This window comes from Marmota flaviventris, chromosome 3 (genome assembly GCF_047511675.1).
Source record: "Marmota flaviventris isolate mMarFla1 chromosome 3, mMarFla1.hap1, whole genome shotgun sequence".
Taxonomy (NCBI): Eukaryota; Metazoa; Chordata; class Mammalia; order Rodentia; family Sciuridae; genus Marmota; species Marmota flaviventris.
The window spans coordinates 51,052,480-51,065,750 of record NC_092500.1 but is presented as its reverse complement, the minus strand read 5'-3'; the positions used below and the strand labels follow the sequence as shown (position 1 = coordinate 51,065,750).

Here is a 13,271-nt window from a genome sequence, read left to right as displayed (position 1 = left end):
TAGACAAATGGAGACACCTATAGCCATAATTCCTAGCTTCACATTAACATCAACAAACACTGTCAAGAGTTAGTCCCATTAATCCTTTTCTTTTGATGTATTTTCCCATTGGCTCCTTTGCTTTGTTTATTTATTTTTTTTTTTTACAAATTAACTACCACTGTTTGCTTTCCTGCCTACTTTGAAAGTAGTTTAAAGAAGACCCTAAGGTAATTTAAAGAACATCTGTGGCCTTTCCATGCACTTCACTGCTCATTGCTAGCTGCTTTTTAACACATGGATTTTTAAGTAGAAGAGTGAAAGACTTAGATTTGTGTTTTGAAATATAACTTTGATTATAGGGTAGGTGATGGATTGTAAGTTGGCCTGGGACCTGGAAAAAGATGGCTATAACTAGACTGAAAGAAGAAAGACCTGGTTGAGGGATATTTTAGATGTGTAAACTAAGAGATGGACAACACTTGAACTAGTGTTCCCAGCTTGATTTCATTTTAGAATCACCTAGGGAGCTTTTAAAAAACAAGCTCCATAGCAAGTGGTTAAGTCAGAATGGGTGGTGGCAGGCATTAGTATGTTTTGAAAGGTCCCCAGATGGTACAAATGTGTAGCTGGTGTTGAGAACCGTTGTCATGATCAGGGCTAAGTCAATATGGAAGGTGAGAAGGTATGTGTAAGAGAAGAGGCGAAATGGATCTAGTGACTGGTAGGACTTGGAAGTGAGGGAGCTGGTGGGGTCTGAAGTGATTTCTGGTTTGTAGCTTACGTAACAGAGCCTTAAGAAATTATTAACCTTTTTTTTTTCATTTCTCCACATTGCATCTTGTGCCACTAATGCTATATAGACATCTCAAAATTCCTGTAAACATGAAGAGTCTAAAAAAAAATTCTACTGGAAAAACCATTCAACACATAAAATGTGGTTGCTCTAACTGAAGCCTGTTTCTCATGCCCATGTGTCACTGGCCTTGGCCCCATTTGTGGTTGAGCCCCAGGGCCACCTCCCCAAATGTCCTCTCTAATCTTCTCTCTGCAGCTGCCACCAAATCACACTCCTTTGGGGAGTTTCCTTTCCCTTAGTTTGACTTTAGAATAGGATGTTCTTGCCTGTAGATATTCCATTCATTCTTGTCTCCCAAACAACTATTTTTCCTTCATAGCCTCTTACCACTCTAGTGTGGTTTGGGTGTGGTTTCCGTTATTTTGTAGTATTGATTTCTTCATTTGCTTCTCCCAGTGGATAAATTGGCTTTTTTTGAAGAACTCTTATTGGTCCATGTATCCAGGCCTTATTCCAGGGGCTTTCCATAGTGGTTGCTCAGTAAATGTTTGTTGGATGAACCGAATGAAGCCCATATGTCCTTTTCAAGAACTTAGTTGCTAAACACTAGGAGTAATAAGACCTAGATACTGCAAAGGACTGTACAAACTCCTTGTGTCCCTGGTCCTACCCTACATTTTAACTCCCTCTTAAGGTAGTAAATGGAAGTATTCTGGGACTTTTGCCCTCTACTTTTATTTCCGCTTGCCTTCTAACCTAAAGCGCAGCCAACCAACCAGCCACTCCCCACCCCCTCTCCACACACACACACTCATATACACTTACCAGGAAAAATGAGAGCACTTAATGAAGCCTTGGCCACAGAACACTTTTTGAAGACATGCAGTTTTGTAACACTGGGACATTGCTTTCAATAACCTTTCATAGAAAGCCTGAAGTAGGAATTTTATGTATTAGAGCTGCTTTTCAAACTTTCATGTGCACAGTGTCACTATTAGTCATCTTGCAGTGCTGATTTTGACTGAGTAGATCCGAGGAGGAGCCCAGTATTAGATTCAGTGTTTCTTAACACCTCCCAGTGTAGTTGAAGATTTTTGTGCATAAACCAAACTTGAAGCAGCAAAGTGTGAGTGCTATACTAGCAGAAACACAAAAGTGTTCATTTTTCAGATTAAGAAAACTTTGACTTTAGGGAGATTCAGTGATTGAACAGAAAGTCACAAATAGCAATCAGTAGGGATGAGCCCCAGACCAAATCTACTTGACGCTCAGGATAGCTGACATAAAATTTGATAAAGTAGTTCTTAGCAGTGATTTCTTAGCCTAGTTTATTGTTTCTGATTTTACTTGGAAAATAGCTTCCAGAATTTTTCCAGAAAGTACATTTTATTTCTGAGAAAAGAACTCTAAAAATTCTTCCCTCTATAGTAGTTTGCAAATGAGAACCTTGAGTTTGTACATCCTAGAAGCATACTTAATTTAACTCTTTCATGGTAGAATTTAGGAACCTGAGACCAAGGGATATGCAGCCACATAACATGTTTGAAGGCATCAACAACAATGCCAGGCACAGAGTAGGTGCTCACTACAAGATTATTGAATTTATTAATTGTTTTCAGTATTCATTTATTCACATGTCAGGCTCTAGACTAGCTTCTGAAGCTTGTTTGTAGTAAGAATTCACACTTTGACTTGATTAGTAGGCTCATCTCTTCAAAAGTGTGCAAAGGTAAATGTGAATTGATACATCCAAATGACCAAATTCATAAATATCAGATTAGTGACCACTTGCAGGATAATACAGATGACATAAATTGAAGTCTTTGTGAGATCAAGTGAGAAGTTTCTGTCAGGGAATTTTCCTTGAAGACACATAATACTTCTGAATTTATTTAAATGTGTGAAAATATGGTTCCAAAGAGTTTGAATATAAAATTTGACAACACGATATATCACATGAAAAATTTAATTCAAAAGCAGTAGCTCTAAATCTGTTTTAGGGTTAATGGATTCTTGAGAATTTGATGAAAGCTAAGGATCTTCTCCTCAGAAAAAAATCTCCAAATGCATTTATAATAAAAAGCTGATCTAATTTCAGGAAAACTGTAGACTCTGGGTTAAGAGTCCCAGAAATAGAGACTCTTTTCTTAATTTTATTTTTATCTTTTCTATATAATATCTAGGAGAAAAAAATGGAATCTAAGAAACACTGGAAGAGATTTTTATCTGAGCTTGAAGTTTTACTACTGTGAGTATATTTTGTCTGGAATCCCCCCTTTTGTCTGGGGTTCATCTATGTTCATCTTTGATTCTACAGCACAGCGCCTAGCGTCGTTGGCATTTAATTAACGGGGGTTGGATATTCCAACAATCTGTAAGTTTTCGACATCTGCTTCAGTATATTCCTGAAAGTACATTTAAAAATAGACCATTTACATAATTCACTTGAACATATTTGAACAAGAAACTGTCACAAGAAAGTGGGTTAAATAGTGTGTGACTAACATGCCTGAATAGTAATTCTTCAAACATTAGAATTATATATATGGCACTCTGTTCCCCTTCCTCAGAGACATTCCAGTCTAGAAGCTGTTTCCTCAGTATAACTGTCTTCAGAAAGAGAGTTTTAGACAAAGAAATCAAGGGCTTTTGATGTGCATATTATTTTCTGGGAATTCATTCATGAATCAAGAGTCCTCAGAGACAAATTTAAATGACTTCATTGTCCTCTATATTCATATCTGCAGCTGTGCATCCTCAGTGGAGGCCCCTACCCCTGGAGAGCTCACTCATCACCCTTTATAAACAGAAAAGGCCCTTTTCAGATGTTTTCTGCATAGATATGTAAAGTGAGGGGTGGAAAGGCAGGTGGGGAGTAAGATATTGTGCTGAATTCTCTCCCTTTTATACCCAAGACCAGAAATCAAAATATTAGAGGCTAGTCATTAAAACTTGATATCATTTAGTCAATAAAGAACTGGATTCAAAATTGCAATAGTAGGTTTTTACATTTAAGTTTTATTTATTTATTTGCTTATGACAATGATATTCAGACATTTCAAAATTCCAAAAAATATAAAAGAGCAATTGAAGATAAGCTTTTCCACCACTACCAGACTGATTTTTTTCCAAGGCAAAGTGTTATTAGTTTCTTGTGTATGAGAGATATTTTATGCACAGGCAAACACACATTGTGTTTTATTTCCCTTCTTTTACACAAAAGGTAGCATTAGTACATTGTTCATTTTCATGTTCTGTGCTATACTGTTCCTCTCTCCTGTTGAGATATTTTTTTTCTAATTCTTTATTTAAAAATAAAATTGCAACAGGAAAGCCTGTTCTCTTTGTGTCATATCAAAAATAAAAAAATTGGTAAGACTATGTCAGAGAGATTTTTTTCCTGTACCTGTTTCTGGGAGCTTAAAGGTTTCAGTCTTCAGTGCATTTTAGTTTATTTTTGTGTATGATGTCTGACAAGTCCAACTTCATTATTTTATAAGTGGTATCCAATTTTCCTAATGTCATTCATTAATGTCATTCTTTACCCCTTGTGTATTTTTGGCATCTGTTTTAGTCAGCCATGACCAAAAGACATAATGAGAACAAATTAGAGGAGGAAAAGTTTATTTGTCGGCTCATGGTTTCAGAGGTCTCAATCCCTAGATAGCCAGCTCCATTCCTCAGGACTCAAGGTGAGGCCGAGAACATCATGACAGAAGAAAGTGACAGAGGAAAGCAGCTCAGAACATGTCACCAGGAAGCAGAGAGACAGAGACTAAGCTCAGCCAAACATGTACCCCAAAGAGACACCCCCAATGACCACACTACCTTCAGCTACACCCTACTTGCCTTCAGTCACTGCCCAGTCAATCCATTCAAGTGGATTCACATAATGATTAGGTAAAGGCTTTTAAAACCCAATCATTTCACCTCTGAACTTTCTTGCATTGTCTCACATGTGAGCTTTTGGAGGGCACCATGTCTAGACCATGATAGCACCCTCGTCAAAGACTGTTTGACCATATATGTATATAAGTTCATTTATGGGCTCTGTTGTATTCCAAAACAGTACATACTATTTTGATTGCTACAGCTTAGTAATGCAGTTTAAAGTTGGAGAGCGGATGTCTTTGGCTTTGTTTGTTCTTTCTCAAAATTGACTTTGACTGGGGTCTTTCATGGTTTCATATGAATTTTAGAATTGTTTTTTTTATTTCTGTAAAAAAGTCATTGGAATTTTGATAGGGATTACATTGAATCTGTAGATCACTTTGGGTGGTATATGTATTTTCACAATTTTTCCAGTTCTTGTGTATTTGATATCTTTCCATTTACTGTGTCTGATTTCTTTAATCACTGTCTTACAGATTTATCATTTCCTTGGTTCAATTGATTCCTCAGTATATTATTCTTTTTGATACTATTATAAATGGGAGATTTTATTAATTTCTGCTTCAGATAGTTTATTGCTATTGTATAGAAGCGTTATGCCTTTTGTATGTTGATTTTTATATCAGGAAAATCTGGTGAATTTGTTCATTAATTCTAACTGTTTTTTTAGTGGACTCTTTAGGGTTTTCTATGTATAAGATCATGTCATCTGCGAACAGCTAATGTAATGTCCTCCTCTCCAATTTGTATATTTCTAATTTCTTTTTCTTGCTTTATTGCTCTAGATAGGATATACAGGACCATGTTGAATAGAAGTGACAAGAGTGGACATCCTTGGCTTGTTCCTGATCTTAGAGAAAAAGCTTTCATATTTTTACCACTGAGTATGATGTTAGCTGTGGGCTTATCCTATATGGCCTTTATTATGTTGAAGTACATTCCTTTGGTACCTCATTTGTGGAGAGTTTTATTGTGAAGGGATATTGAATTTTGTTAAATGTTTTTCAATATCTATTGAAACGATCATATGAATTTCCTCCTTCTTTTTGCTAAGGTGATGGATGATGTGTTGATTTGCACATGTTGAATCATTCTTGAATCCCAAGGTTAAACTGCACTTGGTCATGGTATATGATCCTTTTAATTTTCTATTGCATTTGGGTTGCTAGAAGTTTTGCATGTATGGTCACCAGTGATGTTGACCCTGTAATTTCCTTTTCTTGTAGGGTCCTTTGTTATTAGGGTAATTAATGCTGGTCCTAGTAAAGCAAATTGGTAAATGTTTCCTCCTCTTCAATTTTTGGGAAGATTTTGATAGAATTCACCTTAAATGCTTGATAGAATTCACCTCTGAATCCCTCCTGTTCCTTTTCTTTTTCTCTTTTTTGGAAGGCTTTTGATGACTGAATAAATCTCCATCATCACTAGTCTGTTCAGATTTTCTGTTTCTTCATGATTCTGTCTTAGTACACTGTAGGTTTCTAGGATTTGATCCATTTCTTCTAAGTTATAGTTTGTTGGCACATGCTGTTCATAATAGTTTTTTATGATACTTTTTGTTTCTGTGGTATCAATTGCAATGTCTTCTCTTTTGTTTATAAACTTATTTGAGCCTTCTCTAGAGAGAAAGATCTCAGTGTAGTTTCAATTCCTTTTTCTGAGTGAGAATCACAATCCTTAAAAAATATATACCTCCTTTTTTTTACAAAATATCTGATAACATCCTTTGACCATTTAAAAAATTAGGTTATTAGTTTTTCTCTTAATGGGTTGCAGGAAGATTTTGTATGTGTGTGTGTGTGTATAAAATACTATATATATATATATATATATATATATATATATATACAACTCATATATATATATATATGAAAAAATTAGACTATTTTTACAATATTAGATATAAATTATTTTTACCATACTGTCATTTTGTCTTTGCTTATTCTACTTTTTTTCCAAGTAGAAATGATTTTTATAGTAGTTGAGTTTATCCTTTTTAGTGGATTCTAAGTTTTTTTTTTTTTTTTTGGTAATCTGTCTTTACTAAACGGTTATAAAATAATCCTCCCATTTTTTCCTAATACTTTTATAGTTTGATTTCTCACACTTATATATCTAATCCATTTGGTTTATCTGATGAGGTATTTTACACATGAACTACAGCTTGTCTGTTTCTTTTGAAACAATCCTGATAGTGTTTACTGGGTTCCCAAAATAATCTTGGGAGGATTAAATTTATGTTGTTGAATATTCATGAGGTACTGGTATTATTATTCATTTTATTAATATTTATTTAGTGTTAGGGACTATTCCAAGTGCTTTATGTGTATTAATGCATTAATTCTCACAACAATCCTATGAGATAAATTCTATTATAGATCCCCATTTTGAAGAAGAGGAAACTCAGGAAAATCCTAGATTTTCTACGAGGTACAATTTATTTCCTAAATCATCTTTAGTCTTCCTCTTCTCAGACACTGAGATGTTACTAAGGGAAGCCTTCTCTTATATTGTACAGTCTGAAGTGGGATTGGGAGAGAAGTTCATAAGTAGATGGGTAGTTTCACTAAAGTAAGTGATAATGTGAGAAAATATAGAGGAGGAAAGGATGGGAGCTTGAAGGTGAGCAGCAGAATGGGCTTCTAGGAAGATGCACATCTAAGCCAAGTCCTAAAGGAGTTTTTAAGGTTTAGTATTGAGGAAACTACTTACACAAATTTACAAACTCCTTAGAATATGACTTCTGCTGCTGCTGCTGCTGCTGCTGCTCTTTCTCCTCCTCTTCCTTCCTTAAGGGAAGGGAAAGAAGAGAATAATTTATCTTACAGTCCACAGGGACACAAAATAACTTGCCCAAGTTCACACAGCTGGAAAATGACCAGAGAGATTCAAGCGCAGATCAAATCTATCACTCAAGTCTGTCTGCTGTATCACACTAGGAGCCACTTTCAGCATTTTGTCTGCAGTAGGCATTCAGGGATGCTTGCTGAGTTGATTTCAAAACTACTGACCTTCAGATCTATATAACTTATGGACTGAAAAATTTGTAGAGAAAGGATGGGTGGCCTGAGCCCATAGACTCCATGATGTCTCCAGGTCCCATTTTTGCTGACTTCTGTAGTATCGGTATTTCTGCTTGATCAGTACTACTTAAAAATAAGAAAATGGTTGTTTCTGTTCTGTGGGCAAGAAAGCAGAACACCCAGGCCATGACTGGGTCTGTATGATGTCTGCCATCTGCTGCCTTTCAAAAGATTTTTCTCTTTGAATTTTAAGTTGCAGGAGAATCAGCCAACCAGTGTTATAGATCAACTGTTTAAGCAGCTAAATATACCTCATCAATTTCTTTTCAGTCCATTTCTTTTCATTTTATAGATTTGGTCTGAATCATAATAGGTATAAGGACCTCGTAACATAGAAGTTTTTGACATATTTAAAAATAAAAGTCTGTATGTTTTTGTATGTGTATGTGAACACAGGTACGCAGGCATGGTTCCTTTGTTGAAGTAACAAGGATAAAAAGAACACACAAGATACACCTATACATAGGTTGTGTGTGTTTATACGAGTTCTCTTACTAAAGAAACAAATAATAAGCCTTTATAAATAGAACCATTTTTTTTGCAGCTTAATTTATCTTAATATCCTAGCAATGCCTAGGACATAGCAAGTATTCAATAGAAAATGATTGGATTAAACTGAGTTTGCAATGTGTGTGAGCTTCACATGTTTTATGTTGATAGTGGTTACCTGGGTTCCACTGTTCTTTGTAGCAATGATGTTACTAAGGGAAGCCTTCTTTTATACTAGAATTTTTATTAGTAGCCTAATCAATTATGAAAGGAGCCTGAGAAATATATACTATAGGGATATAAAAGTCTGTTATTTAAATTGAATGATATATTTTTCAACATCGAACTTTACTCGTTTTGTGGATTTTTGATAACAGTGCAAGTTTTGTGAAGAGTAGGTGCTGTCTCTTTTGGTCTGTGTAACCCAGCATCTGACCTAGCAGAGCTCAATAGATACTTGAACGGTCTTCTGTACTCCTATATTTGGGTGACTTGACTTACACTTGTGTACTTAAATCAGTCAAATGAACAATTCCAGTTGCGTTACCTTTATCTATTTACTTTTTTTTTTTTTAATTTTTTATTGTTGGCTGTTCAAAACATTACATAGTTCTTGATATATCATATTTCACAATTTGATTCAAGTGGGTTATGAGCTCCCATTTTTACCCCATATACAGATTGCAGAATCACATCAGTTACACATCCATTGATTTACATATTGCCATACTAGTGTCTGTTGTATTCTGCTGCCTTTCCTATCCTCTACTATCCCCCCTCCCCTCCCCTCCCCTCCCCTCTTCTCTCTCTGCCCCCTCTACTGACATTCGTTTGTCCCCCTTGTATTATTTTTCCCCTTCCCCTCACTTCCTCTTGTATGTACTTTTGTATAACTCTGAGGGTCTCCTTCCGTTTCCATGCATTTTCCCTTCTCTCTCCCTTTCCCTCCCACCTCTCATCCCTGTTTAATGTTAATCTTCTTCTCATGCTCTTCGACCCTACTCTGTTCTTAGTTACTCTCCTTATATCAAAGAAGACATTTGGCATTTGTTTTTTAGGGATTGGCTAGCTTCACTTAGCATAATCTGCTCTAATGCCATCCATTTCCCTGTAAATTCTATGATTTTGTCATTTTTTAATGCAGAGTAATACTCCATTGTGTATAAATGCCACATTTTTTTTATCCATTCATCCATTGAAGGGCATCTAGGTTGGTTCCACAGTCTAGCTATTGTGAATTGTGCTGCTATGAACATCGATGTAGCAGTGTCCCTGTAGCATGCTCTTTTTAGGTCTTTAGGGAATAGACCGAGAAGGGGAATAGCTGGGTCAAATGGTGGCTCCATTCCCAGCTTTCCAAGAAATCTCCATACTGCTTTCCAAATTGGCTGCACCAATTTGCAGTCCCACCAGCAATGTACAAGTGTACCCTTTTCCCCACATCCTCGCCAGCACTTGTTGTTGTTTGACTTCATAATGGCTGCCAATCTAACTGGAGTGAGATGGTATCTTAGGGTGGTTTTGATTTGCATTTCTCTGACTGCTAGAGATGGTGAGCATTTTTTCATGTACTTGTTGATTGATTGTATGTCCTCCTCTGAGAAGTGTCTGTTCAGGTCCTTGGCCCATTTGTTGATTGGGTTGTTTGTTCTCTTATTGTCTAATTTTTTGAGTTCTTTGTATACTCTGGATATTAGGGCTCTATCTGAAGTGTGAGGAGTAAACATTTGTTCCCAGGATGTAGGCTCTCTATTTACCTCTCTTATTGTATCTTTTGCTGAGAAAAAACTTTTTAGTTCCTTTATCTATTTACTTAATAGCCATATTTTGTTTCATGTAGATAAAAATAAATTAATATCGGTGTTGTCTATTTTTTTTATAAAATTTCCAAAATCTCAGATCTTAAGAAAATTTTACTTTTTAAAATTTCTGCCTTGTATTTGGAAATTTTATTTTTATTTGCATGATAATAGTCGAAAAGAGTTATGTAGTATTTGTTGAACTCCATAGACCAATTTAGAAAGCAAGTCTGTGTCCATTGAAATTACTTTTCTGTTGGCTGAATTTATTTGTTTTTGTCTTATTCCCCACTCCTCTTGCCACTCCAAAGTATTCTCATGATTTATTTGAATAAACAGTTTGATGGCTTTAAAAATCTTGTGTTTCAAGGTTTCGTCATCCGAACATACTGGAGCTGACTGCGTATTTTACAGAGACTGAGAAGTTTTGCCTGGTTTATCCATATATGAGGAATGGAACACTTTTTGACAGATTACAGTGTGTAGTAAGTCACATCTGCCATTGTCCTCTGACCCTCTAAGGCCTGGGGATTAGCTGCCACAGCCTTCTGGGGAAGCTGGGAGGCCAGATGGGGGTATCTGAAAGAATCACCACCAATGGGCTTCCCCAGGAATGAGAAGGCTACTCCCCCAGTTGATTTCTTACTCCTGGAAGGTTGCATAAACACCCAACTTACTGGGTTTTGTGCAGGGTTGTAGTCAAAAGATTTGTTGCATCCTTCCTTGATTCTATACCCTGAGTGAGTTTACATTCCCTTATTTCTCAGATAATTTTTTTATTATTGGTTATTCAAAACATTACAAAGCTCTTGACATGTCATATTTCATACATTTGATTCAAGTGGGTTATGAACTCCCATTTTTACCCCGTATACAGATTGCAGAATCACATCGATTACACATCCACGTTTTTACATAGTGCCATACTAGTGATTGTTGTATTCTGCTGTCTTTCCTATCCTCTACTATCCCCCCTCCCCTCCTCTCCCCTCCCATCTTCTCTCTCTACCCCATCTACTGTAATTCATTTCTCTCCCTTGTGGCTGTAGCTCAGTGGTAGAGTGCTTGCCTTGCACACAGGAGGAACTGAGTTCGATCCTCAGCACCACATAAAAATAAAGATATTGTATCCTTCTCAGATAATTTTAATGTGCATAACTTTACATGAAGTATCTTTCAATACCAAGGATAGACATAAAAGTGATATGAACTACTTAAAGGGAAAGAAGTTAAATATGTTGTAATTTCTCATATTTTGAAAGGGTAAATCTAAAAATTGATTCCAAATAGGTTAAGTTTCAGTTAGGATGAGAATAAAAGCAGATTATTCTCAATTACCTACACTATTGTGCCACAAATAAAATCTTATTTAATGAACTTTTAAACAGCATCATCTTACTAGCCACATTTGATGTCATTGTTTTGTGCTGCTGGGGATCAACCCAGGGCCTTCTGCATGCTAGGCAGGGGCTCTACCCTTGAGCTACACCCCCAGTCCCAGTCCACTAGCTATATTTTGATTAAGTTAATAATAAAAATTTTGTGGTATTTCCATCATCTATAGACAGACCTGTAACAATTATTGGTAGTACAGGAAACACATCTGGAATTAAAAATAGGTTGTAATAAGCCAAAATGTTAATTCACCCCTCACCCCGCTTCACCCCTGCTTGTATTGTAGCCTGCTTCCACGTCATGAATACATAGATAGCTTGTACTCAGAAAGTGCAATGAAACCCAATGATGTTTGTTTCTTTTAGGGTAACACGGCTGCACTCTCGTGGCACATTCGAATCAGTATATTAATAGGAGTGTCCAAAGCAGTTGGGTACTTGCACAACACCCAGCCGTGCTCAGTCATCTGTGGCAATATATCAAGGTAATTGACCCCAGAGCTTTAAATCACGCCTCCTAGTCCCTTTAATCATCACAGGTGAGTCATCCTTCACAGTATTTTCTGACTATAGTTTTCCCGGTATGTATGGGTATATGAAGAATTCTCATCTAAGTATGAAAAATCAAACATTTGTATAAATGAAAATGTGTCTATCAGAGTTTAAAAAAAGCTGCATTTATATTGACAAAGAGAGAGGTTATATATCTTTGGGAATTCCTAATGAACAATTCTGTGTACCTTATTAATTATGCCTGATAGCAGGATGTGACATGAACCTGGACTAATCTCCTCCCTCTTTTAAACTGAGGTTTAAGGAAAAAGTAGGGGATTTCTAAGATTACAGTAGAAAACAGCAATTAAAATTCTTGGTCCTTTAATCTAATGTCTTGCTTATCCCACTGAGACTGCTATCTCATAACTTCATATATAAATAGGTGATAGGACAAGTAGCAGCCCTAGTGTTTACTTCTAAGACATGAGAAAGTCAGAAGTAGAGTCTCCTTTCTTTCTTTATCAGTGGACATAATGCCTCATTTAGATAAGGTATATACCCTATAGGAAAATCCCCCTGGTGAATTTTTCCTGTGTGCCCTTCATCTTGAACCTGTAGAAAAGTCTATGAACATTCCCTTTGCTAAATATTAGGGGAGACTGAATTGAGAAGGGTGCTGCCTCTTTTGAACCATTTTCTACTATTTTTTGGGGAAAAAAAGAGCTGTTAGTGTACTTTTGACTTGAACAGAAGAAGAGCTGATTGCTTATTTGTTTTTATGGAAATGAACTCCACATGAAAAGACTTTAGATTTTTACTTAGTCCTAAGGGAGTAGTGGGAACTATCCACAGATGTCTGTTCCTGTTGTAGTGTGGAAATTCATCAGCTGTTGGTGGCTCCCTAGAGTCAGCATAATGTTGATGCACCCTTGCAGAACCTAGACGTGGAGGGCCAGTGCAAGTCTCAGGGGTTGATGGAGTCACCCATTGGCATTGGTTCCAGTGGGCTGATGTGGTCATCCCCAACCTAAAATTATCCCCTGTCTATCTAACACTGGTATAGTAGGTGCTCAAGTATATGTTTTACTGAATGACAAGTTTCTGGAATTTTGCTCTATATATTCTTTCATTAGTTTAACTTAAAGTAAGCATTAGTTTATTTTAAATCCCACATGGTAATTCATTGATTTTATTAAGTTTCCTTGGTGTGACTGAGTTCATCAAATCCTTTCCTGAAGCAAGAGTTAGCAGGAGATAGAGGTGAGGAAGGAGAGGACATTGAGGTTCTGGTTCTGGGTGGGAGAGAGAGGGACCAGCAGAGCCACAGGCTGGAGCAAAGTGG

The 13,271-nt window shown here is 36.5% G+C and overlaps 1 protein-coding gene across 1 annotated transcript in view; it reads left to right on the top strand.

The window, feature by feature from the left end:
- Irak3 (interleukin 1 receptor associated kinase 3) overlaps nucleotides 1-13,271 on the top strand; it is a 58,584-nt gene that overhangs the window by 24,068 nt on the left and 21,245 nt on the right. Inside the window, exons 6-8 of the mRNA XM_027925526.2 lie at nucleotides 2,962-3,026; nucleotides 10,411-10,525; nucleotides 11,801-11,919. Coding sequence (XP_027781327.2) covers nucleotides 2,962-3,026; nucleotides 10,411-10,525; nucleotides 11,801-11,919 — 299 coding nt within the window. The remainder of the gene's footprint in view (nucleotides 1-2,961; nucleotides 3,027-10,410; nucleotides 10,526-11,800; nucleotides 11,920-13,271) is intronic.